Genomic DNA, 25389 nt, shown 5'->3' on the forward strand with positions numbered 1-25389 from the left:
CGGCTACAAATGCAGCAGATAACATCTGACTATGGGCTTTGTTGTAGGTGGTAAAACCTAAATCGGAAAGAACCTGGGATAATCTGGTATGGAATTTCTCTACTGATTCCCCTTTTTCCTGAGTCACATCCTGTATATTGATGGCTTGGTCAGCCAGCTTTTCCCTGGCCCAGTCACGTAACTGGTCACAAAAGTCCACCCCGGAGGCATATGTATCATCACCTGTCACCATAGCGTCCGTTAGGCTTTTTTCCATTATGGGCCAGTATGCTTCCCCCACCTTAATCTCGCATAAAATAACCAAATCCCGTCGAGCTGCTGAATAAGTTTTTTGAATCTGGGCCACTCTACGATAAAAGGGCATAGGTTGTTTCTCTGGGTCTGGTAGGATGTTTACCAGGGAGGAGGCTTGGGGGGGGGGGTGAAGGTGACATACATTATTGGGGTGCCTTCTACCTGCTTGGGCGTCTGCCCATATAACCTTGGGCCGCGGTCGGGTACTGGGGGGTGTCTGGGGTTAGTGTTCCAGGTCATGTTCGCCTCCTGTGCAGCGGCCTGTGACTCACTATCTGAGTCAAATCTATAGGGCGCACTGTAGTGGACACTGCTGCTGGGTCTGTGTGCTATTGTTGTGTCAGGGTAGACTTGAATCCCTACCGCTGGGGCAGTGGTTGTTTGGGGTGAAAGGGCTGGCATCAGGGGCATTAGGGGCGCAGTCGGGGTGTAATAGGAACCATCCGCCTGCAGCACAGGATATGTGCTGCATGGGCAGTCAAGGTTGGTTTGTCATTCGTGGGCGGGGTAGTGGGTTGTATAGGTGGGGGTGCTGCTGGAGCTGGGAGCGAAGGTAACAAAGGAGTGAGTATAGATAAATCAGTCACACCGGGGCGCTGCACACCACAATTAAAACAATCTTCCCTGCATTGGGGGTTTCGGGTGCCACACCTTAAACATGTCCAGGGGGGTGGGTCAGCACCAGCATAGGGTGGGGGTTGGTCATTTTCAGGGGGGTGATAAAGAAATACAACCTGCCATCCCTTTTCTATCTCCTGCTCGGTCCATTTTTCTCTGTGGACAGCCTTGGCAACATTAAACCAGGCTTCTGCTGTCTTCAGCAGGTTGTTATCATTCACAATTCCTCTCTTTTCTTTCAATATTTTTCGCCACATTTCTGGCTGCAATCTACTTTTTTTTTTTTTTTCACTTGTTATATTAACTTCTGTCCTGGCAATGATAAAATAAATGCAGCGGGACCCTCCTGTCCCTCAACAGAATTCTTTTGACCCATATTAACGTAAGGTATGTTTCCCTGTGGGATTCAAAAACACACGAGACGGCGCTCACTGAGCTTCTCACTCCCACAGAAAAAGACCCCTCTTTCATTTAAACATCTGCACAATTTCCGTATCGTTTGCACATTCCTTTGGAGGAAAAAAGGGGGATTTTGGCGCGGTCTGTGCTGCTGTTGTTCGGATTCTCTTTCTAGTTGCCATTAGAACAGAAGGAAAAAGAATATTTTCTGGTTTTAAAAGACCCATTCGTGTGGCCAGTACGAACAAACCTTTTAAATAAATTTTTACCAGTTACAGGGCTACTCCCATTCTTTTCCCTTCTCTTCTCTCTCTTTCCGCCACTAGGTGGCAGGCTAAGACTCATTTCTCAGTCTTACTTGCCTGTGTTCCCATGGTTTTTTTTAATTTTTTTTGTTTAAAGCTACACTGCAATTACTAGCAAAAATGTCCTGCCCTTTTTTTTTTTTTTTTTTTTTTTTACTTATAACACTTTCTGTCCCTTCCAAACAATATACACAGTTTCTAATTGTATCCCAATTTCTGCATATAAACCTTTCATAAAAATAACCCTCAATACCTACTTCCTCAACACCATCATATGCCTTGATTATCTATCAGCAAATTCACTTGCCTATTTCTTTCCTATTCACTTTTCTTTTTTTACTGCAAAGCATACGTTAATGCGGAAAAAGAACAGGAGTTCGGGCAGTTTAACGTCTAGGGGTTATCGCCCAAGTAACTGTGGGCTATCTCTTTTTTACTCTCAAAAATCCCCACCCGTCCTCATGAATTCTCAACACTAATACACAAACACATTTTGGACATAACATACAACTTGATTACGAGAGAGAGGAAAAGGTTGTTCAGGAATCAGTCGGCAGGATTCCGCGCTGTTACCAATCGTAACGCGCACCTTAACACCCTTCCCTCTGCAACACGCCAACCACGCATTCACTACAGGGATTACCGTGTTCCTCTCTGAACCGACTTTCCCTTACTTCCCCATTCCCCTCCTTCCACCAAGTTTACAACGTACAATGACAAGACCCCTAGTCAGCCGGCAAAAATCCCACTCCACTTCGGGCTCCCACTTGCGGCACTGACTAACACATATAACATATAAACATATACCGGGTGACAGATAGTCTAGGTAACAGGTTCGAGTTTAAAACAGGCTCTGGGCAAGATATCTACCTGTCTTTAGGTGACCTTCGGAGAGCCGTATGAGACACAGAAATAGACGAACAGCGGAGACAGTGCGTATCGGTAGATAATAAATGTTATCTTACCGTACTCCAGAGGTGATCAGTCTCCTGCCGCGTCCGCACTTGGTCCACCTCGGTCCCTCTGTTCACGGCTGTCTGTTGGTTCACAACCCAGATGCCCCACGTTGGGCGCCAAATGATTTGGATCAGACCAAAACGTCTTGCAGTGTATCTGTCCCCATCCAGATTAGTTTCCTACGTAGGTAGTGCATGCACTGAGAAAAATCACACTGACACAGGAGTTCAGAATGATAATGTCTGACTTTATTACTACAGCCTGCGTTCCTATATAGGGGCTGTAGGGGAGGGTTTGTATGCAAAGGAGCTGTCTCATTGGTTCTTTGTTAGGTCTTTTCCTTATATGGTCTTGTTATTGTAGGTTTTTTGGACACATCAGCATTTGGGTGGAATTCCTCGGGTGCCATCTTCCATACTTGAAGGGAGGGGTAGCTGCGGTAGCCATTTTGAGTAAGGAACATAGCAAGGTATTACAGATGAAGAAATAGGCATTTTATCCAATCCATCACAACGTAGTCTATCCTAGAGAATATATTGTGGGTGTGTGAGAAGAACGTGTATTCCTTTTCTGTGGGATTAAACACTCTCCAGCAATCCTCTAATCCTAGTGTCAATAAACATCTTTGCCCCTTTTTGTGCTGCTTTTAATGTCTCTGTCCTTTGTGCCTGTTGTGATTTATCTAAGAATGGGCCAACCACTAGATTAAAGTCCCCCTGCCCCTACTATTACCATTATTATTTTTCTTGTTCAGCACCATGTCAGCCAAATTTAGCAGAAAGGCTTGGTCATATTCATTGAGCCCATATATATTATAAAATTATAAATATTTAACTCCTCATTATGTATTTTAATCAGACATTTGACGATGCATCCTTCTGCATCCCCCCCATGGGGATATTATTTCATACGGCAGGTATTTATTTATTAGGATAGCCACGCCACCTTTTGTTTGCTTGGCTGGAGAGAAAATACACTTGCCTACCCAGTGCCTTTGGAGTTTTTTTACTCTCTTCTGCATTCAGATGTGTCTCTTGAATTGATGCAATCTCAGTTTTGAGTCGTTTGAGATATTTCAGGATTTTTTTACGCTTAATAGGGAAATTGACTTCCTTAACATTCCACGTTGTTACTCTAAAGCAGTGATTCCCAACCTTTTTTGTTTGGAGGAACCCTTTAAGTATTTTGTAACATTTCAGGGAACCCCTATCTGAATGACACATGTTCGACAGGGTTAAATCACAAAATAAACGTGTAAAGCAGTAGAAGTAATAAATAATTATTAACTCATACTTTTGAATAAACAATGTGTATATATTTTGTAATGATTTTGGTTTAAACATCACAACCCCCCCTGCATCTCACATCACACCCCCCCTGCATCTCACATAACCCCCCCCCCCCTGCATCTCATATCCCCCCCCCCTGCATCTCACATCATCCCCCACGGATCGATCTCTCTCTCCTCCCCTCTCCCCCTCTCTCCTGTCGCTCTCTCGCTCTCTCGCTCTCTCGCTCTCTCTCTCATTCTTTTTTTTTTTATTAGCTCCAGGACTTCCTTCTGAGTTTCTCCTAGGTCATCCTCTAGGTCCCCTATCCTGGTCTCAGCCTCTCCTATTCCTGTGTTTTGCAAGAAGAGCTCACCTTTGAAGTCTTCCAAAGATTTTTGCAGTTCATCAAACTTTTTGTTGATTGCAGGCATCAGCTCCCTTGCCAATGCTTTGGCCAAATCAGCATGTTCATTTAGGATTTCTGTGCGGGAGATCTCCTGCTCCTGCTCAGCCTCACCCTGTTCCTTTGCCCTGCATGCATACTCCATCTTGGGAGAGTCTTTTTTAGTCTGGGGCTTCTCCGCTCTCTGCTGCTTCGTTGCCATGGAGGATCTTCTGGTAACTTGCTTGTCCATTAGCCGCTCTGCTTCTGACACTGCTCGCGGGAGATTATTGATTTTTTAAAATGTATTTCTCCCGAATATGCTGCGTGTGGGGTGCGGACGCTCCAGAGCCCAGTGCCTTGCGTCTGCTGCCTCTGGCGCCATACCGGAAAGTCCAGTATCGCTCTTCTAAATTTAACATTGGTTGAACTTGATGGACATATGTCTTTTTCAACCTCATCTACTATGTAACTATGTAAGACAAAGCAAAGAAATACAAATGCAGTTATAAACCTGGTGTACTTACTACCCTTTGCGGTTAACTTCACTGCATCAAACTGCAATTTACATTACTATGAAATAATACAATACATGGGCATCAGGACGCAATTTTTAGAACTCCAAGTGAAGATACACAACACACATAATAATGGTTTCTATTAAATGTTATAATTTCCCCCTTTTTTCTGCATCACAACCCCGTCATGTATGAGGTGACATAATCCTCCCTGGTGAAAAGTCAGTGGCATGTGTAAGAAACGTAGGGGTCTATGCATTAAAGCACAGTTTTGATATACTATTAATGTTGTGCTCCAATGTGCATCATAAAGTGTGTTATAAGCGTGTTGCGCTAGTTTCTACGTCTCGCTCCATAGAGGCGCAAAATGTTATCATGTACTTGTTCCCTAGCTCCAACTTTTGGCACTGCACAAAGCACAAGCTAACACACGGGGCACCAACTGGAGCAAAAACCTTGATATATTGGCGCTAAGAGGCGCAACACCAAAAACGTTGCGCTTTGCTCCAATTTTGCTCCAAAAGTCCTTTGTACATAGAGTTAACCTTCAAGTTTCCTACTTTCAAATCAGCTTCAAGAAGAAAATAGTGCAGTGCATCAGAGCACACAATATTGTGTTGATGCAAGACCACCATGAATGGACGTGGAGATAAGCCATTTATTAGCCTTTCTTTGTTTAGTCACTAAAAAAAAAGACAATACGGCCCATTCTTTCTTTGTCCTTCAACGACAAGGATGTGGATAAGGACTTTCATAATCCATAATTACAAAATAATTAAAGTAAACATTGATGTACAGATCAATTTAGTCAAACTTAAGATGAGGGAGATATTTATTTTTTGGGGACTTCAAACTAAACCCAGCTAACCCCAAATGTGTTGGTGAAGCGAGGTACGAGTAGTGAAGAGGATTCCGCAATAATCCTCAATTTCCACTTTTTCCATTATGCTGACAGAAGTGTTATACAAATGAGAGCGTGAATATAAAGTGGATGTTGTAATACTGTACCTGTGTAAAGAACTGGCGCACACACATTTCTGTGCGACTTGTACACACGTGTGCTTAAACTTCAGTGCAAGAGTTCATGTATTTATGGGGTATATTCAATAAAGAACAATACATACTTCTAGTGGCAATAGAAAACATGGAATCTTCTGGGAATAACAGCGACGGACTTACACTAGCAGCACTTAATACATTGTAAGCTTGTCCAAATGGAATGTACAAAGTGATTTCAAAATGAGATCTTCGGAAACGTTTGTTCCTTAGATTCATGCCTTCTACAGTTTGAGCATACATTTTTCTTTTTAGCTTGCAAAGTGTGAGGGAACAATCCTAGACCCGACTGAGGATGCGGCCTGCGTAGAAGAAAACCTAAACGTAGTCAAGATCACAGCAGACGATGAGATACCTAGTGAGGAGACCATTGAAGCCACAAACCAGGTATGTTTTGCAACTGGTAAGTAACCTACAGGAGGAGATGAAATTGCTCAAGTTAGCTTGTATGTAGCAACTCCCATTAAAAGCACCAGGAAAGCAGGTGGAGAAAACAGATCAGCTTAGTATTATTAATTAATATATATATATATATATATATATATATATATATATATATATATATATATATATATATATATATATATGTATATGTATATGTATATGTATATGTATATATGTTTTATTTTTGTTTCAATTTTTTTATTTAGGCAGTTATAACAGTCAACATATTTTCTATGACAGTCCATTTGTGGCCTAACACAATTTTTAACATATTAAAGAAAAGTCTCGGCGTCCCCCTGTTCCTCCAGGGTCTGTCGGGGTGACGCGAGAGTTGAAAAAGAAAAGGGAAGAGCAAGAGGGGAAAAGAGAGAGCGGGGGGGAGGGAGAGGGAGAGGGAGAGGGAGGGGGGGAGGGAGAGGGAGAGGGAGGGGGGGAGGGAGGGGGGGAGGGAGGGGGGGAGGGAGAGGGAGAGGGAGGGGGGGAGGGGGAGGGAGAGGGAGAGGGAGGGGGGGAGGGAGAGGGAGAGGGAGAGGGGGAGGGAGAGGGGGGGGGAGGGAGAGGGAGAGGGAGGGGGAGGGGAGTAGTTGTACCACTCCCTCTCCTTGGCATGTGCATTTAGTCTCCGTCACCCATTGTGGCTCTGACTTCTATCCTTAAGTGACGTTCCTGTGTGTCAGGGCCATTCTAGTGAACCACGGGTCCCATATATTGTAGAAGGCAGTGGTGGACCGTTTCAGAAACGCTGACAGCCTCTCCATTTCCTTTACTTCGTTAATTCTCTTTATTACTATCTGTTTGGAGGGGCGGGACACTTTCTTCTAGGCGGCTGCCACCGCACATCTCGCCGCAGTGAGAATAAAGGAGATCAATTTGCCTGTTGGTCGGTCCAGTGTTTCTAGGGGCCTGGCCAATAGGTAGGTCAGCGGTTCAACCGGGATTGTGAGGTCTGTGACCTCTTTTATAAGATTGTGTATAGTTTCCCAGTATTTCTGAATTTCTGGACATGACCACCAGATGTGGGCCATGTCCCCCTTTTGACCGCAGCCTCTCCAGCACAGATCCGAGGCCAGGGGGTAGATTTGGTTAATTTTGGCTGGGGTGAGATACCAGCGAAACATTATTTTATATATATTCTCTTTTATTGTGGTGCATATGGAAGTTCCTGGGGCTGTTTCCCAAATACTTTCCCAGTCCTCTCGGTCTATAACGATATCCAATTCTGCTGCCCAATGCAGCATATAGTCATGTGTGGGGGCTTCTGAGGCCCTCTCCAGTTCTGCACAGATTTGAGTTATTAGACCTTTCTGATGGCCGGACTCCCTGCAGAGCCTTTCAAAGCCAGTGAGAGGGGGAAATTCCAACGTTGGGGATAATGTTTGGGTAAAGTGCCGAATTTGTAGGTATTTGAAGACATTCAGCCCTACTATCTCATATTTGGTTTGTAAATTTTGGTAGCTCAGGAACTCCCCGAAGCTCAGGAGGTCGACAATTGCTCTAATATTTTTGGTTTCAAATTGATCGAATTGTCTGGGCTCACATCCAGGTGGAAATTTTGGGGTTTTGTAGATTGGTGTGAGTTGGGAGCGAGGTGTCGTGAGCTTAAATTTATATCTGCATTTCGTCCAGGTCTCCCAAGTGTGTCTCATCGGGCCTAGTTTGAATTTGTTGCTTAGCATGTCTTCCCTGCTCATGGACCAAAGGCAAGCTGGTAGTGAAGGCGTCCCGGCATAGGGTGTTTCTATACCTAGCCAACAGTATTGTTTTGGGCTAGCGTTCCATATCACTACTTGCCGTAGTTGTGCGGCTAGGTAGTATCTTGTTACGTCTGGAACTCCTAGTCCTCCTCTCCCCCTTGAGGCCAAAAGAACCGTTTTGGCGACGCTAGGCTTTTTGCCTTGCCAGATAAAGTGGAAGATTAGTTTTTGAATGGTTTTTAATTCTGAGCCAGGGATGGGAACCGGGAGGGTCTGGAAGTAGTATAGTAATCTAGGGAGTATGTTCATTTTGACCGAGACCATCCTCCCGATCCATGATATCTGGTATCCTCCCCATTTATCTAAATCTTGTTTAATTTTTTTGAACAGGGTCGGATAGTTATATTGGTATAGTGTTTGGTAGGTCCTCGATATCTTAACTCCCAAGTATTTGATACAAGAGGAGCTCCAACGGTAGTTAAAATTTAATTTGAGGAGTTCCACCTCTGGCTCCGGCAGGCTGAGGTTCAGGGCCTCCGATTTGTCGTTATTTATCTTATATCCCGAGATTTGTCCAAAGTCTCGGAGCTCTTTTTGGAGGTTGGGTAGGGAGATTTGGGGTTTGGAAAGGGTGAGAATGACATCGTCCACGAATAGGGATATTTTGTGCTGCCTGTGTCCAATTTCTATTCCTTGGATGTCTCTATTGAGTCGTATTGCTGATGCCAGCGGTTCTATGGTTAGTGCAAAGAGGAGAGGAGATAAGGGGCATCCCTGTCGAGTGCCATTGGTGATCTCAAACCTCTGGTTATTGCCCCCTGGTAGTTTAACCGTTGCTGATGGGTTTTGGTATAATCTACGGACCCCCTCTAGATATGCGTCTTTGAAGCCAAATTTGCGCATAGTTTGGTCCAGGAATTGCCAGTTTATTCTATCGAACGCCTTCTCTGCATCTAGGCTTAACAAAAGTGCTTTGGTCCCTGTGAGGTGTACATGTTCAATGATGTTAATTATCTTCCGAGTGTTATCCGAGGCTTGTCTGCCCTTGACAAATCCGACTTGGTCAATATTAATTAATCTCGGCAAAATGGGATTTAATCTGTTTGCTAAAATTTTACTATATAATTTGAGATCACTGTTGAGGAGGGAGATTGGACAATAGCTTCCACACTGCATCGGGTCTCTGCCTTCCTTATGTATAATGGCCAGGTTGGCTAAAGACATTGATGTGGGGATATGGTTCCCTTCCATGAAATAGTTAAATGTTTTTAGAAGATGCTTAGAGAGTGTGGGCAAGAATCTTTTATAGTAGACGTTGGTGAAACCGTCAGGGCCAGGAGACTTAGTGATCTTTAGTGATTTGACCGCCTCCTCCAGTTCCTCTTTTGTGATCTCAGCATTGAGGACTGTGTTTTCCTCCTCCGTTAAGGTGGGGACTGACATTTGTTCAAATATTGTGTTATGGCCTCTATGGCTATTGGTGCGGGCGGTCATTTTTAGATCTTAAATTATATAACTCAGTATAGTATTTTGTAAATTCCTCTGCAATTTTCTTGTCACTATATTGTATCTCACCAGATTTACTTTTGATAGCTGTTATTTGAGATCTCTTTTGCACCCCTCTTAGTTTACTTGCTAAGAGTCTATCAGCCTTGTTTCCCTTGTCGTAATAGAGTTGGTTCGTCCATTTAAGGGCTTTTTCTACATCCTCCAGCTGAATCTGCCTAAGTTTTGTTCTAGCTGTAACCAGCGTTTTATATAATTTCTTTGTAGGGTTGGCCTTGTGGGCTTGTTCTATGGTTTTAATGCTATCTGTAAGTTCCTTGATTTGTGTTAGGCGGGCTTTTTTCCTATGGGAGGCGATGGAAATGAATTTCCCTCTGATGTTTGCCTTATGGGCTTCCCATAGGATTGCTGGAGAGGAGACTGTTCCTTCGTTGAAAAAGAAATAGTCCTTAAGTGAGGTTCTAATTTCTCTTTCTATCTCTGGGTGGTTTAATAGCGAGTCATTAAGTCTCCAGGAATAGCTTGTTGTTTTTTCGAAGGGGAGTGATAGTGTTAAGGTGATTGGGGCATGATCCGACCAGGTGATTGAGCCAATGTCTGATTCTATGGCTGCCGCCATCACGTTTTTTGTGGTCAAGAAATAGTCTATTCGAGAGTAAGTCTGGTGAGGTGCTGAGAAAAAGGTATAGTCTCTCTGGCCTTGATGTTGGGATCTCCACACGTCCACTAGTGAAAATTCGTTTAGGATTCCCCTAAACCTTTTCCCCTTGATCTGGGAGTAGGTTGTACGGGGGGGACCCATCGTGGTTGATCTATCCTCGGTAGGGTTTAAGACCATATTTAGGTCACCCCCTACTATCATCGATGATAGATATCCCGGGTCTACGCCCTCGAGAACAGCTTGGAGAAATTCTGTTTGGTTCTCGTTTGGTGCGTATACATTGATCAGGGCAATTGTCGAGCCCGCTAAGGAGCCATACACCACAAGGAATCTACCCTCTGGGTCTGCTGTCGTTTTGATATGATTGAATGGGGTGCCTTGTCTGATTAGGATAGCCACACCCCTCTTTTTACTACTAAATGAAGCAAAAAAGCTTGTTGGGAATGTTTTTTTGAATAAATTTGGGGGGTCTTGAGATGTGAAGTGTGTCTCCTGTAAGAATATGATGTCCCCCCCTGATTTTTTCATGTCCTGAAGGGCCAATCTCCGCTTCCTGTTGTTTTGCAACCCTTTGACGTTTAGGGATCTCACTTTAATCGGGGCTGTATTTGCCATTGTAATATCTTATTTTTGTGGGTCGTGGACTCGGGGTCTCATCTTTCCCACTAGTTGAGACCTTGCTCCTGTTTCCTGGGAGTGTGACATAGTTTCGTCGATGGGCTTTATGGGTGAAAGGTGTGACTTCTTTATTGGTCTTTGAGCTGCCAAGGGGAAGGGGGGTAGAGGAGGGGGAGGGGGGGAAGGTCTGCTGGGACAGGGTCAGCAGATGGAAGAGAAGTAGGATTAGGCCTTGTACAGGTCCTAAAGTGATATTGCCGGCATTCGGACAAGTTTGCCCGTTCTGGGGTGGGTCCGGAGCCCGAGGTCGGAGTGCAACAGGGAGGTCCTGGCCTTCTGCTGCGTATGTTGCCCTTCGACCCCTCGACCCTTGGTTACGGGTGGGTGTGTGGAGGGGGGGTGGAGAGGGATGGGGGGGGACCAAGGGGAGGGGGACAAGGTAAAGGTGTGGGGGGAGGAGGGGGTGGAAGAAAAAAAAGGGGGGGGGGAGTGGGGAAGGGGAGTGACGGTTGGGGGAGGGGTGGGAGGGATTTTTTGGCCAGGTGTCAGGTTAGAGAGCGGGGGGGGGGGACAAAGGGGAGGAGAGGGAGGGGAAAGTAAGTAGGAGGGGAAAGAGGGAGGTAGGTCCGGGTCTTTAGTTGATCAAATGCAAATCATATTTCATATTTCACATTTACCCCCTCTTTTGCTGGGGTATGAGTCTCAGTGCATTTTATACATACATATATATATTAGTACATTTGTTGAGATTGGGGAAGGGGAGGCGGGGGGGTCCTCAAGGGACGGCTGGGGGGGGAGGGAAATATTCTGCGTGCATAAGTTTTTGACAGTTTATATGATTATTGCAGCACCATAGGAGCGGTGGTTTACACATTGATTATACATTTGGTGTTGCAGTATTTCTTTAACACTGCGCAGTGAGGGAGAGAAGGGGGGGGGGGGGCCCGGAGAGAAGGTGGGGGGGGGGGGAGGGGGTGGAAGGGAACCTCCTGCCTGGGTACGTTTCTGGTAATGCATGCGCTTGTCATTTCAGTGTGAGTACATTGATTTACGTACATGGAATGCCTTTGGTATAACGCTTTGTTTTTATCCCCACGTGATTCCTGGCGGTTGTCATGGCCGCACGCATTCCCTCTGTTAGGCTGCATGTTTTATTACCATCTGCGGGTTAGCAGTGGAAGCGCGGGGGGGGGGGGAACCCGGGTGCACCTCGGGGCAGGCCGGGGGGGGGGGGTGTCTCCGGTGGGTGGAGGGGGGGGGGAGGGGGGACCGGGGAAGGTGAGGGGGGGGAGGGAACCTCCTGCCTGGGTACGTTTCTGGTAATACATGCACTTATCATTTCAGTGTGGGTACATTGATTTACGTACATGGTATGCCATTGGTATAACGCTTTGTTTTTATCACCCCGTGGTTCCTGGCGGTTGTCACGGCCCCACGTATTCCCTTTGTTAGGCTGTATGTTTTATTACCTTTCGCGGGTTAGTAGTGGGTGCGCGGGGGGGAACTCAGGTGGGGTGGGGAACCGGAGAGGGTGGGGGGGGGGGGACAAGGAAGGGGGGGGAGGGGAAGTGGCTGACGGTGAGTACAATTAATTCAGCTTAGCCGATGTCTGTCTTTTGACATATGGTATGCATGTGGTAATACAGTGACATTCAGGCAAGACACAGACCGCAACGGGTGTCACTGGAACCTGCTGGTTCTTCTTTAACGCCTTCGTTTCATCTCCGTTCTCAGTCTGTCTGTTGGGATGGCAGGAGTTGGAGTCAAGCTCCGGATTCAGCGATGCTTGCAGTGAATCCGTTTAAGGTTAGTAAGGGGGGGGATAGGGAGGGGGGGGTGAGGGAGTACGGGGGAGGGGAGGGGAAAGGGGGGGGGTTATGGGTAGACTTGGAGAGGGGGGAGATGTAGGGAGCTGGGTGGGGGGATTGGGGACAGGAGGGAAATGGATAGGGGTGGGATAGGGGGTGCGCTACTATAAACTCCTAGCAATTTTGAACTTGTGGGGGTGGGGGACAGCTAGTGTCACTCTCGCTTCAGTCCTTACGCACAACTTAGTGTCATTGACTAGGTTTTAAGGACTCTGGGGACTCAGGGATTGCCTGCGCATGGGGCGTTGTTCCAGGGGACGCGGATGCCCCGCTTGTAAGGGTAATGTACTTACAGTTTCGGGGGGGGCCGATGCCATACCTGGTGTGGACCTGTTTTCCAGCCTCTCATAGGATTTGTTGCCCTGAGGTGCCTGCTGCTGTTACTCGGGGGTTGGTGAGGAGTGGGGGCGTCGGGGGCAGAGGGGGTCATGGGGCTCCCCATCGATCTTTGCTCCTCATGTTGGATTCTCGTCCCTCCCCCCTCCCGCAACAGTGAGCCTCCCCCCCTCCCAAATAGAAGGCCTCTTTAATACAGCTCCGGCTCCTCTTGGGCGGATGGGCGGCCTCTCACTGTGAACACTCCGGCCTGGCAGGCGGTCTTCTTTGTTCGCTACCGCAGGTAGGTACAGCATCTTCCTCTGTTATGCATGGTCCTCGTTGTGGCTGGCTGTTTAGTAGTCGCTTTGGCTTATGGCAAGGTATCTTGCTGAGTCCTCGTGTGGCGTTTTTGTGACACTATTGCGCTGAAACTGGGAGAACAGAAAACAGAAAGATTTGTTTTGTATGTCTTTATATTCTTTGTTTTCGACCTGCGAGGCGCTCTGAGGTCCTCACTGAGGGACCCTCACTCTCCTGTTCGTGGGAGTCGGGTGGATCAGCATCCCACGACGGGGGGGGGAGACAGGCCCACTGCTTTCGCCAGTCTGGACATCTCAGCAGGGTGTCTAATGACATGTGTCTTCCCATTTCTGATGATTATTAGTTTAAATGGAAACCCCCATTTATACTTGATCCCGTTGTCTCTGAGGAGGGTGGTCAGGGGTTTTAAGTCCATCCTCTTGTTGATAGTTTGCTTTGCCAAATCGTTATAGATTTGCAGATGGTCATCTTGGTAGGTAGCGGATCTTTTTTCCTGCAGGCTGCCATAAGCTTCTCTTTGGTGGTGTAGTGGTGCAGCCGGACTATGGTGTCCCTGGTCTTATTTGGTTCGTCTGACCTTGGCCCGAGGGCGCGATGGGCCCTATCCATCTCAAAGTCCTTTTTGTCCAGGTCTGCACACAGTGAGGAGAAGAGCCCCAGGAGGTATGGCTGTAGTTGATCTGCTTGGATCGCCTCTGGAATTCCGCGGATCCGTAGGTTCTGTCGTCTCTCGCGGTTTTCTGGTCCTCGAGGTTATCTTTCAGATATCTTATCTCCATTCCTAGCCGGAAGATTTCATTGTCTGCAGTTGTTTGTGTCTGTAGAGATTCCTCCATTTTAGTTTCAAGTGTTGTCGTCCGTTCCGCGAGGCCTGCTATTTCGTGCCTCAGTTCTGTTACGGCTGCCTTCAGGTCTTGCTGTATTGATGTGTGCAGTTGGTCTAACATGCCCTTCATCAAGTCTTGCATGAATTCCCTTGTTGGGATGGTCTCTGGGCTTTGCGCTCGCTCCCTTTGTTCTCGGGCCGCGGCCTGCTGCTTAGGGCCTCGTGTATTTGTTGGCCCGGCGCCATCTTGGTTTCTCGGGGTGAGCTCCGAGCTCCGCTGAGATGGCGAAAAAAAGTTTATTGAGCCCTGGCCGGGCGGCGCTTTTTGCTTCGCAGCCATTGCGGGGTATTTTTCCTGCTAGGGTTATGTTTTTTGGGGTCGGGGGGTGGGGTGAAGGGCGCTTGTATATTGGTTTATGCGCGCAGGCCGGCGGAGCTCAGCTCTCACACGTCCATCTTCTCTGGCGTGCCGGACACGCCCCCGTATATATGTATTAATAATGACAGCCTTGCCAAATGTGTGCTTAAGACGAAATTATGAAGTTTAATCAGGGTTGCAACACAAAAAAATATTTGTCTTGCCTCAGGCTATTTTTGTTCTGTTTCCTGTTAAACATTCTCATACATATTCCAAATAAACGAGGTACTCTAATGACGGCCTTTAGTTTACCCTACCAGCACTTGCGCCTCGTAAACTACATGGTAATAAGACAGAAGTTGATAAAATGGCAAATGATGTTTCCGTGTCTCACTCAGGGGTCTTCCCCTAGTGCAGGGGTGGCCAACTCCAGTCCTACTTGTTTACCTATGCTATAATTTGGCCCCTTGAGACTGCCTTGCCAGTTTCCCAATACAGTCTGCCCTCCCGACACTGTCCAGCATTGGTGTCCTTAAAGCTTTGCCAATTATTTAGAAGAAATGCTCTAAATTCTTCATTGTTATACAATTTAGATGGGAATCTCAAATTCTATCCCTGTGTGCTTTTTGTCCCACACTAATATCTACCCACGCTGGTGCATGATCAAATATAATGATGTCCTTAATTTTAGTGTTTGTAATCTTCCCCACGATCTGTCTCTTTGCAAAGACGTAGTCTATCCTAGAGAATATATTGTGGGTGTGTGAGAAGAACGTGTATTCCTTTTCTGTGGGATTAAACACTCTCCAGCAATCCTCTAATCCTAGTGTCAATAAACATCTTTGCCCCTTTTTGAGCTGCTTTTAATTTCTCTGTCCTTTGTGCCTGTTGTGATTTATCTAAGAATGGGCCAACCACTAGATTAAGTCCCCCCGCCCCTACTGTTACATTATTATTTTTCTCGTTCAGCACCATGTCAGCCAAATTTAGCAGAAAGGCTTGGTCATATTCATTGAGCCCATATATATTATAAATATTTAACTCCTCATTATGTATTTTAATCAGACATTTGACGATGCATCCTTCTGCATCCCCCCCATGGGGATATTATTTCATACGGCAGGTATTTATTTATTAGGATAGCCACGCCACCTTTTTTTTGCCTTTGAGAATACACTTGCCTACCCAGTGCCTTTGGAGTTTTTTTTTTACTCTCTTCTGCATTCAGATGTGTCTCTTGAATTGATGCAATCTCAGTTTTGAGTCGTTTGAGATATTTCAGGATTTTTTTACGCTTAATAGGGAAATTGACTTCCTTAACATTCCACGTTGTTACTCTAAAGCAGTGATTCCCAACCTTTTTTGTTTGGAGGAACCCTTTAAATATTTTGTAACATTTCGGGGAACCCCTATCTGAATGACACATGTTCGACAGGGGTAAATCACAAAATAAACGTGTAAAGCAGTAGGAGTAAGAAATAATTATTAACTCATACTTTTGAATAAACAATGTGTATATATTTTGTAATGATTTTGGTTTAAATGTTGTGCTCCAATGTGCATCATACAGTGTGTAATAAGCGTGTTGCGCTAGTTTCTTACGTCTCGCTCCATAGAGGCGCAAAATGTTATCATGTACTTGTTCCCTAGCTCCAACTTTTGGCACTGCACAAAGCACAAGCTAACACACGGGGCACCAACTGGAGCAAAAACCTTGATATATTGGCGCTAAGAGGCGCAACACAAAAACGTTGTGCTTTGCTCCAATTTTGCTCTAAAAGTCCTTTGTACATAGAGTTAACTCAAGTTTCCTACTTTCAAATCAGCTTCAAGAAGAAAATAGTGCAGTGCATCAGAGCACACAATATTGTGTTGATGCAAGACCACCATGAATGGACGTGGGGATAAGCCATTTATTAGCCTTTCTTTGTTTAGTCACTAAAAAAAAAAAGACAATACGGCCCATTCTTTCTTTGTCCTTCAACGACAAGGATGTGGATAAGGACTTTCATAATCCATAAGTACAAAATATTTAAAGTAAACATTGATGTACAGATATCATTTTGTTCCATGACTTAATGTCCTGTGAACCTCACAGATACCAAGATCTTTGGCTGCTATACTGTACGTCTTCAATTTAGTCAAACTTAAGATGAGGATTGAGGGAGATATTTATTTTTTGGGGACTTCAAACTAAACCCAGCTAACCCCAAATGTGTTGGTGAAGCGAGGTACGAGTAGTGAAGAGGATTCCGCAATAATCCACAATTTCCACTTTTTCCATTATGCTGACAGAAGCGTTATAAAAATGAGAGCGTGAATATAAAGTGGATGTTGTAATACTGTACCTGCGTAAAGAACTGGCACACACACATTTTTGTGCGACTTGTACACATGTGTGCTTAAACTTCAGTGCAAGAGTTCATGTATTTATGGGGTATATTCAATAAAGAACAATACATACTTCTAGTGGCAATAAAAAACATGGAATCTTCTGGGAATAACAGCGACGGATTTACACTAGCAGCACTTAATACATTGTAAGCTTGTCCAAAAGGAATGTACAAAGTGATTTCAAAATGAGATCTTCGGAAACGTTTGTTCCTTAGATTCATGCCTTCTACAGTTTGAGCATACATTTTTCTTTTTAGCTTGCAAAGTGTGAGGAAACAATCCTAGACCCGACTGAGGATGCGGCCTGCGTAGAAGAAAACCTAAACGTAGTTGAGATCACAGCAGACGATGAGATACCGAGTGAGGAGACCATTGAAGCCACAAAACAGGTATGTTTTGCAACTGGTAAGTAACCTACAGGAGAAGATGAAATTGCTCAAGTTAGCTTGTATGTAGCAGCTCCCATTAAAAGCACCAGGAAAGCAGGTGGAGAAAACAGAACAGCTTAGTATTATTAATTAATATATATATATGTATAAAAAAAATATTTGTCTTGCGTCAGGCTATTTTTGTTCTGTTTCCTGTTAAACATTCTCATACATATTCCAATAAACGAGGTACTCTAATGACGGCCTTTAGTTTACCCTACCAGCACTTGCGCCTCATAAACTACATGTTAATAAGATAGAAGTTGATAAAATGGCAAATGATGTTTCCGTGTCTCACTCAGGGGTCTTCCCCTAGTGCAGGGGTGGCCAACTCCAGTCCTCAGGGGCCACCAACAAGTCAGGTTTTCAGGATATTCCTGCTTCAACATTGGTGGCTCAATCAGTGGCTCACTCAATGACTAAGCCAGTGATTGAGCCACCTATGCTGAAGCTGAGATATCCTGAATACCTGACTTGTTGGTGGCCCCTGAGGACTGGAGTTGGCCACCTCAGCCCTAGTACCTGCTATATACCATATTTCATTGTCCCCTTAATTTCTGCAGAGTATCAGCAACTAATTTATCTGCATTTCTCTGCATTGCCTTTCAATACTAAGCAGCCGAATTGGGTTTAACTAGCAAATGGGTAGATTTGAAAAGGAAGAGGACTGAGTTATGGTATGCTGCGTTCCTCCACTCGTTCTTCTGAACGCCTCTGGAGGAAGTCTCACACTCTCGCAGACTTCCTTCACTACAAATTTATGCTATCCTGTTTCAACTCTGCCCTCTCGCAAGCTAAACAAGCCTACTTTTCTGTACTAATCAACATGCACAAGTCTAACCCACGCCGACTGTTCTCTGTCTTTGATACTCTACTCAAACCACCCTCAGCTGCCTCTCCTTCCTCCATCTCCGCTCAGGACTTTGCTGACTATTTTAAGGAAAAGGTGGATCCATACGTCAGAACATCCCCTCTGTTTCTTCTTCCCATCCTACACCTCTTCCTAACTCTCCTCCTGCCTTCCTTGATTCTTTTTCCACTTTCTCAGAGGAGGATGTGTCGCTGTTGATCGCCACATCTCCCTCTACCACTTGCCCTCTTGAACCCATTCCCTCTCATCTCCTAAAACCTCTTGCTCCTACTATAATCCCTACGCTCACACACATTTTTAACTCCTCCCTCTGCTCTGGAACCTTTCCATCCTCCTTCAAACATGCAACAGTCATACCATTACTCAAAAACAGCAAGCTTGACCCTACCTGTCTTTCTAACTATCGACCTGTCTCCCTCCGGCCTTTTGCCTCTAAACTCCTTGAACGTCTTGTATTCTCTCGCTTGCTCCATTTTCTCAACACCTATTCTCTCCTAAACCCTCTACAATCTGGCTTCCGCACTGCTCACTCCACGGAAAAAGCCCTCACTAAAATAACTGACGACCTCCATGCTGCCAAAGACAGAGGTCATTACACTCTGCTCATATTACTCGACCTCTCTGCAGCATTTGATACTGTGGATCACCCTCTTCTCCTTCACATTCTCCATACTCTTGGTATTCGGAACAAAGCTCTATCCTGGATCTCATCCTACCTCTCCCATCGTACTTTCAGTGTCTCTTCTGCTAACACCTCCTCCTCCTCTATTGATCTCTCTGTGGGGGTACCCCAGGGCTCTGTCCTGGGACCTCTTCTCTATTCTCTGTACACACTCTCTCTAGGTGACCTAATAACATCTTTTGGGTTTAAATATCACCTTTTGCTGACGACACACAAATATACTTTTCAACACCTGACCTTACACCTGCTATACAGACCAAAGTTTCTGAATGTCTCTCTGCTATATCATCCTGGATGGCCCTCCGTCGCCTTAAACTCAACATGGCTAAAACAGAGCTCCTCATACTTCCTCCCAAACCTGGCCCTACTACCTACTTCCACATTACTGTTGGAACTACGATCATCCACCCAGTAGCCCAAGCACGCTGCCTAGGGGTCACACTCGACTCCTCTCTCACATTCGCCCCTCACATTCAAAACATTTCTAAAACTTGTCGCTTTTTCCTCCGCAATATAACAAAGATACGCCCTTTCCTCTGTTGCTCGACTGCTAAAACTCTGATTCAGGCCCTCATTCTCTCCCATATTGATTACTGTAACCTCCTGCTGTCCGGCCTTCCTGCCTCTCACCTGTCTCCCCTACAATCTATCCTAAATGCTGCTGCCAGAATCACTCTACTCTTTCCTAGATCTGTCTCAGCATCTCCCATCCTGAAATCCCTCTCCTGGCTTCCAATCAAATACCGCATCTCACACTCCATTCTTCTCCTCACTTTTAAAGCTTTACACTCTTCTGCCCCTCCTTACATCTCAGCCCTAATTTCTCGCTATGCACCATCCCGACTCTTGCGTTCTGCTCAAGGATGTCTTCTTTCTACCCCTTTTTTATGTAAAGCCCTCTCCCGCTTTAAACCTTTTTCACTGACTGCCCCACACCTCTGGAATGCCCTTCCCCTCAGTACCCGACTAGCACCCTCTCTATCCACCTTTAAGACCCACCTTAAGACACACTTGCTTAAAGAAGCATACGAATAGCACTGTGGATATTCTGAACACATGATACATAAAGCTTTGCCCCCTGCAGACGCACTTACCAGAACTCCCTCCTACTGTCTCTGTACGTTCTCCCTACCTACCAATTAGATTGTAAGCTCCTCGGGGCAGGGACTCCTCTTCCTAAATGTTATGTTTGTCTAAAGCACTTATTCCCATGATCTGTTATTTATATTATCTGTTATTTATTCGATTACCACATGTATTACTACTGTGAAGCGCTATGTACATTAATGGCGCTATATAAATAAAGACATACAATACAATACAATGGTACAGGATATAGTACAGAATAGCATATCAATGGGAGTCATTGGGTTATTATTAATTTATTCCTGTGGAATCAAAATCTGCTTCATTTTTATATAAATTACCAGAAAAGTAATTACATTATACATTGCATCCCATTATTATGGATGATGCCATTTTGATTAACTAAACATAACCTTGTGCTGGTGACCATGAATCTCTTATCCCTTTCTTTCCATTACAAACTAAGAACTTTACAATGCAGGAAAAGGGGAGAGAGGGCACAGTAACTGGTGATCCTTAAATTTGATTATCTGAAACATGAACTTGTCTCTTTCAGTCCCATCACTCAGCAAAATGTTCTTTAATATGTAATATTCACGAAGGCTTCTGTCATTTTTACTCACTAAGTATGTTTTGGAGAACACTGTCGTATTGTCTTATTATTAAGGGTAAGGACATCGACTTATATCTTCATCTTTGGGAACATTAAATTTCATTACAATGTAATTAGTAGAACTTTCCATCACTGATGTTATCTTTAGTACAGCACATGTAGAATTTGGAACAATCATACCAAAAGAGTTTTGTTTAGATAATGTGATATACTGTACAGTGGCGAGAAGGTTTGTGAACCCATTAGGATTTTTAAATATAGCACACATTGTTCAAACCTAAAATGTTATTAGATCTTAATCTAAGTCCTAATAATAGATAACGATAACCTGCTCAAACAAATTACTTAAAAACATGATACCTTTTCAATATTTATCAACAAATTATTCAACATTCAATATCCATGTGTGAAAAAGTATGTGAACCTTTAGTTTCAGTACCTGGTGGCACCCCCTTGGGCAGAAATGACTTCAACTAAGTGTTTCCTGTAACTGCTGGTTAGTCTCTCATATCGATTTTGAGGAATTTTGGCCCATTCCTCCATACAAAACTGCTTCACCTCATGACCTGAGGCAGCAAAGCAGCCCCAGACCATTACACTCCCACTACCATGCTTGATGGTTTTGATGAGGTTCTTCTGTTCGAATGCACTGTTTGGTTTTCGTCAAACATAACGTTTCTCGTTGAGGCCAGAAATGTCTACCTTTGACTCGTCTGTCCAGAGAACATTGTTCCAAAAGTGTTGTGGATCTATGTGCTCTTTGGCGAGCTTCAGACAGGCAGCAATGTTCTTTGTGGAGAGCAATAGAGAAGAAAAAGGAGTCCTATTTTACTAGAGTCCCTAATACCTCTCACATTTTACAACACGTGAAGAAATACCCATGCACAAAAAGAAACACGCTTAAGATCTGCAATATATGTTAATTTGAGTAAGTATGCAAAGTATACTCAAGTGATTGAAATTTGCATATATCCCAGGTAATTTAGGTTTGTTCCTTTTAGGCACCGGTGTGTCTCCACATATTCTCCGTCTCCCTAGATCAGCGGTGCGCAAAATGGGGGCGTTAGATTTGTTTTTGGGGGGGGGGCGCGGGTGCTTGCAGAGGCCCCGTTCTCTTTCCCGAGGCATTTAAATGAAATGCCGGGGGATCGCGTGAGGCCTCTGCAACAATAAAATTTACCTTGATTTAGACACTGTGACGCATCGCCATGGAAACACGGCGTCAAGTGACGTGGGGTGATGTCACACGCCGTCTCCATGAAAACGGGGTCACGTGACACTGCGGCGTTATTTAACGGCGCACACAAGCGAAGCAAGGAGGAGCTGGCAGGGGGGCGCAGCTCAAAAAGTTAGTAATATCACGTGTATGTAAGACGGGCACTAAGCAAGCCATGTTATTTGAAGCTTATGCAGGTCAGCGCTAATTTAACGTGACATTAAACCTATACCAATTAGTTAAACTACTGCTGTCGGTTTTTTTGCATAAATGTACCTTTTGTAAATAGGAATTAAACTCTGGGAAAATACCGTCCGTTACTAATTCAGGTAACCTAACATTATTTGCCCCGATTTAACGGAGCTTGGTGCATCTGGGCCAAAGAGAGATGATGTTAATTGCCCAAGATCCCTCGGGGAATGTGATGGTTTTGAAATGTGCTTTTCTACATTTGATGCCCACGCCCTCAAAACGACTTCCTTTTCTGTTCTCTTTTTCTGGTGGCTCTAAAATTGCCCACCATCCAACTTATTTTAAAGCCACATAGTCTAAAACCACATGGCAAATATATCTTTATTCTGTCACTAGATCAGGTGATTTGGGAGTATTATTTGTTACTGAGCAGTTTGAACAATAGGTAGAAGTTCGTAGCGTACACGTTTGTATCTAGTTTTGATTAAAACTGTTGAGGTAAGTAACATGACTGGGGTGAGCAGCAAAAGTGGAACTGATATTGTGCTTTCTATGTTAACACCTTTCCATGCCAAACTATGCAATACCTTTCTCATTGGTTTGTCTCACAGCTTATCCAGACGTTGGAAGCCGAGTTGGAAAGGACACAGCAGGAGCTTTCATTCATGGTATGTTTATTCCTTGTTTTATTCTCCTATTTTGGTGCGCAGCATGATTTCTAGTAACAATCCTGAGATGTACAACAATATTTCAAGCATACAGATGCAGTCACATTCATTTAGCAGTTTGCCCCAAGGAAATGCAGCTGAAATGCAGCCTGACCACAGCCAGATCACGGCTTCCCCATGGCCAAAACTCAGTATACGAATTCCCCATAATGATTAACACAGCGGGGTCCCTGCTTCAGAATGGGAGTCCAATTCCCCCCCTGCGCTGCACGTGGCTGTGATCAGGCCACAGGCAGCAGGGTGGAGATGAATCTGGCAACATCTGTACAGGCATCTGTTTAAGGACACTCACTTTAAGTACACTCGCGAGTAAGGACATATTTTCAATAGCACCATACTCCTGTGTCCGTACGCTCGCTTCGCGAGTACGGACACTTATTCTGCCCTACAGACCGCCGTAGTAGTGACGCGCTGATTCCCCTCGCCCAATAGGCAAACGGCAGCTTGCGCATGCGCCTGTCAGCACGTCCTGAACAGTAATACCAGCTCCCTACCTGTACCGGAGCATCGATAAGTGGGAAAATGGTAGTGCTTGACTTTAAGTACATTTGTACTTTACATACATGCTCTGGACCCATTGCGTACATTAATGCGGGGTATGCCTGTACTTAGTCAGCACAATATAATTGTTCCTGTGTTGTTTCTCTGAAATACCCATAACTGACGAGTTGCTATTTAGATCAGTGAAATAGATTAAGTAAATTTGAGCCAGTGATATTTCACACCACAGAAGAGGGTACGGCTAGCGGAACCAGCCGTGTGTATTACAAAAGGGTGCTACATGCTACTACAGGTGGGGACAGGAAAGCTGAGGTTTTTCAACTTCTAGTAAAATAAAAATATTCCCATATGGGATATTGCACCTATAATTATGTACACTGAACACCTATATCACACCCTTCCCAATCACTCGGACATGTTGCTGTAGCAATACTTGTTGCCAGCATAGTGTGCATCACTTATAAGAGGTAGATACGAAAGTCTATAAACTTTGAATAAATGTGTACAAAATCGGGCCAAATATTTCCGATTTGCTCCCTGGGGTGATCGATTATTGTATTTTGTAAAGTTTAATTAATTGATCCCGTGGCCTGTTTTTTTTTAATTTTTCACAATTTGTCTATTTTTAATAGCAGCAGCTCCCCATATTAGAACATTTAATGAAATATAAATATTTATACAATTCAGTTACAGTATGCCTGGGAAAGAATTATAGCAAATTGTACAAGGTGACCACCATCCTGATCAGGAGCAATTCGATATTAAGATAATAAGGTTAATATTCATGTTATGGAATGCAATACTTCAAGTCTTTTAAACACAAAAATAAATCTCACTGAAATCCATTGTGGTGGAGAACCTTTTCTTAATGAAAGTTTTCCTGTGTAAAACTAAGATACACAGATAATAAGCTGTATCATGATGCTGCTCTGTCATTGTTCAGCTACCGGATGTAAAAAAAAACTATCCTCCCAATATGTACATTCCTGAAGTTGGGTATTCATTTGGGTGGTTTACTTTAAAATCTAAATTATTAGCAATAAGAGATGACAAACCGCACTAGCAAGGTCCGACAGTGCTCCTGCTTAGTCATTTGTTTGTTGTTTACTGATAGAAGATACTTAAGTGCCAAAAGGGAGTGGTGAGCTGTATTAGTTCACATGGGATATCCTTAAATCAATGTCTAGTCATCAACATCAGTGGTAAAAACCATTGGGCAATCGCAAATTGCTGCAGGTTCATACGGTAGATGATTAATTCCCTTTATTCTCCATCCTGTTTAAATCATATATTATCAATCCCCATTTAACAATGTCTTGATAAAATGGATGGATGAACCAGATGACTTCTGCAACAAAATGTGAATGTCAGGTGTTTTGTTGTGTGCCACTGTTGCCACAACTCCTTAACTCGACATAGACTTCTGAAAATCCAGGTAGCACTTTGGCCTCTCATCACTTCCATGTTCTCTCCTGTAGAGACTGTAAATATAATAGTTACAGTGAATGTCAAAGGGTCAATTTAGATAATAATGCTAAACAATATGGACCATATTTGATAAGCAGTGCAGTACCACAAGGCATCTTCAAGTGCCAGAAGACCTGTTGGCCCATTCACTACTAAATCAACCCTACTGTATATTCTCTGTTGTAGTTGGAATTGTACTTGTTGTCATAGTATGTAATGCATTGAGTGTCAAGTATACTGTAATAAGCTGCTCTCACCAGTGCTTTCTTCTAGCTAACTCTCAAACGTTCATTTCAGCAAGACAGTTGTCAGAAGTATAAGCATTAAGAGCAGGGTTGTTAAAGTGTAATTAAATTCTACAAATGCAGGTCACATCAATTTAGGTAACTCATGGTACTTCACATCTACATGTAACCTCTCCTTGCCTGGCTGAAAACGAGTTGTTGCAGTGAGGTAGTGTGGAAAAGTGCAGATGGTGCACAGACTCTCATACCTTTTCTCAGGGTGCTGACATCCGGGCCGGGTGGTTGATGTAAACTTTGAGGATGATAATAAAGGGGGCCAGGAACTTTTTTGCACAAACAGGATATGTTTTATTGACAAAACAAGTTTTCATACATTCAGATTTCTTCCCTGGAATTCAAACAGCTCTCCATGGGGGTACACATGGCTTTATCACATCTTTATAGAGACCAAGGGTGATGGAAATGTGCCTTCCATTTACTCTCAATGCCTTGCAGTAAATTCCAGACCACTAGGTTCAGGAGTGCACCTTCAATTTAGGCTCCCATTACATG

The 25389-nt window shown here is 44.3% G+C and overlaps 1 protein-coding gene across 6 annotated transcripts in view; it reads left to right on the plus strand.

Moving 5' to 3' along the window:
- LOC142495188 (uncharacterized) overlaps positions 1-25389 on the plus strand; it is a 220402-nt gene that overhangs the window by 59630 nt on the left and 135383 nt on the right. For 3 of the 6 annotated variants that reach the window (XM_075600360.1, XM_075600335.1, XM_075600342.1), the window contains 4 exons: positions 6056-6187; positions 12458-12529; positions 17066-17197; positions 22508-22564. In XM_075600360.1, coding sequence (XP_075456475.1) covers positions 6056-6187; positions 12458-12529; positions 17066-17197; positions 22508-22564 — 393 coding nt within the window. The remainder of the gene's footprint in view (positions 1-6055; positions 6188-12457; positions 12530-17065; positions 17198-22507; positions 22565-25389) is intronic. The other 3 variants (XM_075600351.1, XM_075600368.1, XM_075600377.1) reach the window with 3 other exon arrangements.

Source organism: Ascaphus truei, chromosome 1 (assembly GCF_040206685.1).
Source record: "Ascaphus truei isolate aAscTru1 chromosome 1, aAscTru1.hap1, whole genome shotgun sequence".
NCBI classification, from domain to species: Eukaryota; Metazoa; Chordata; class Amphibia; order Anura; family Ascaphidae; genus Ascaphus; species Ascaphus truei.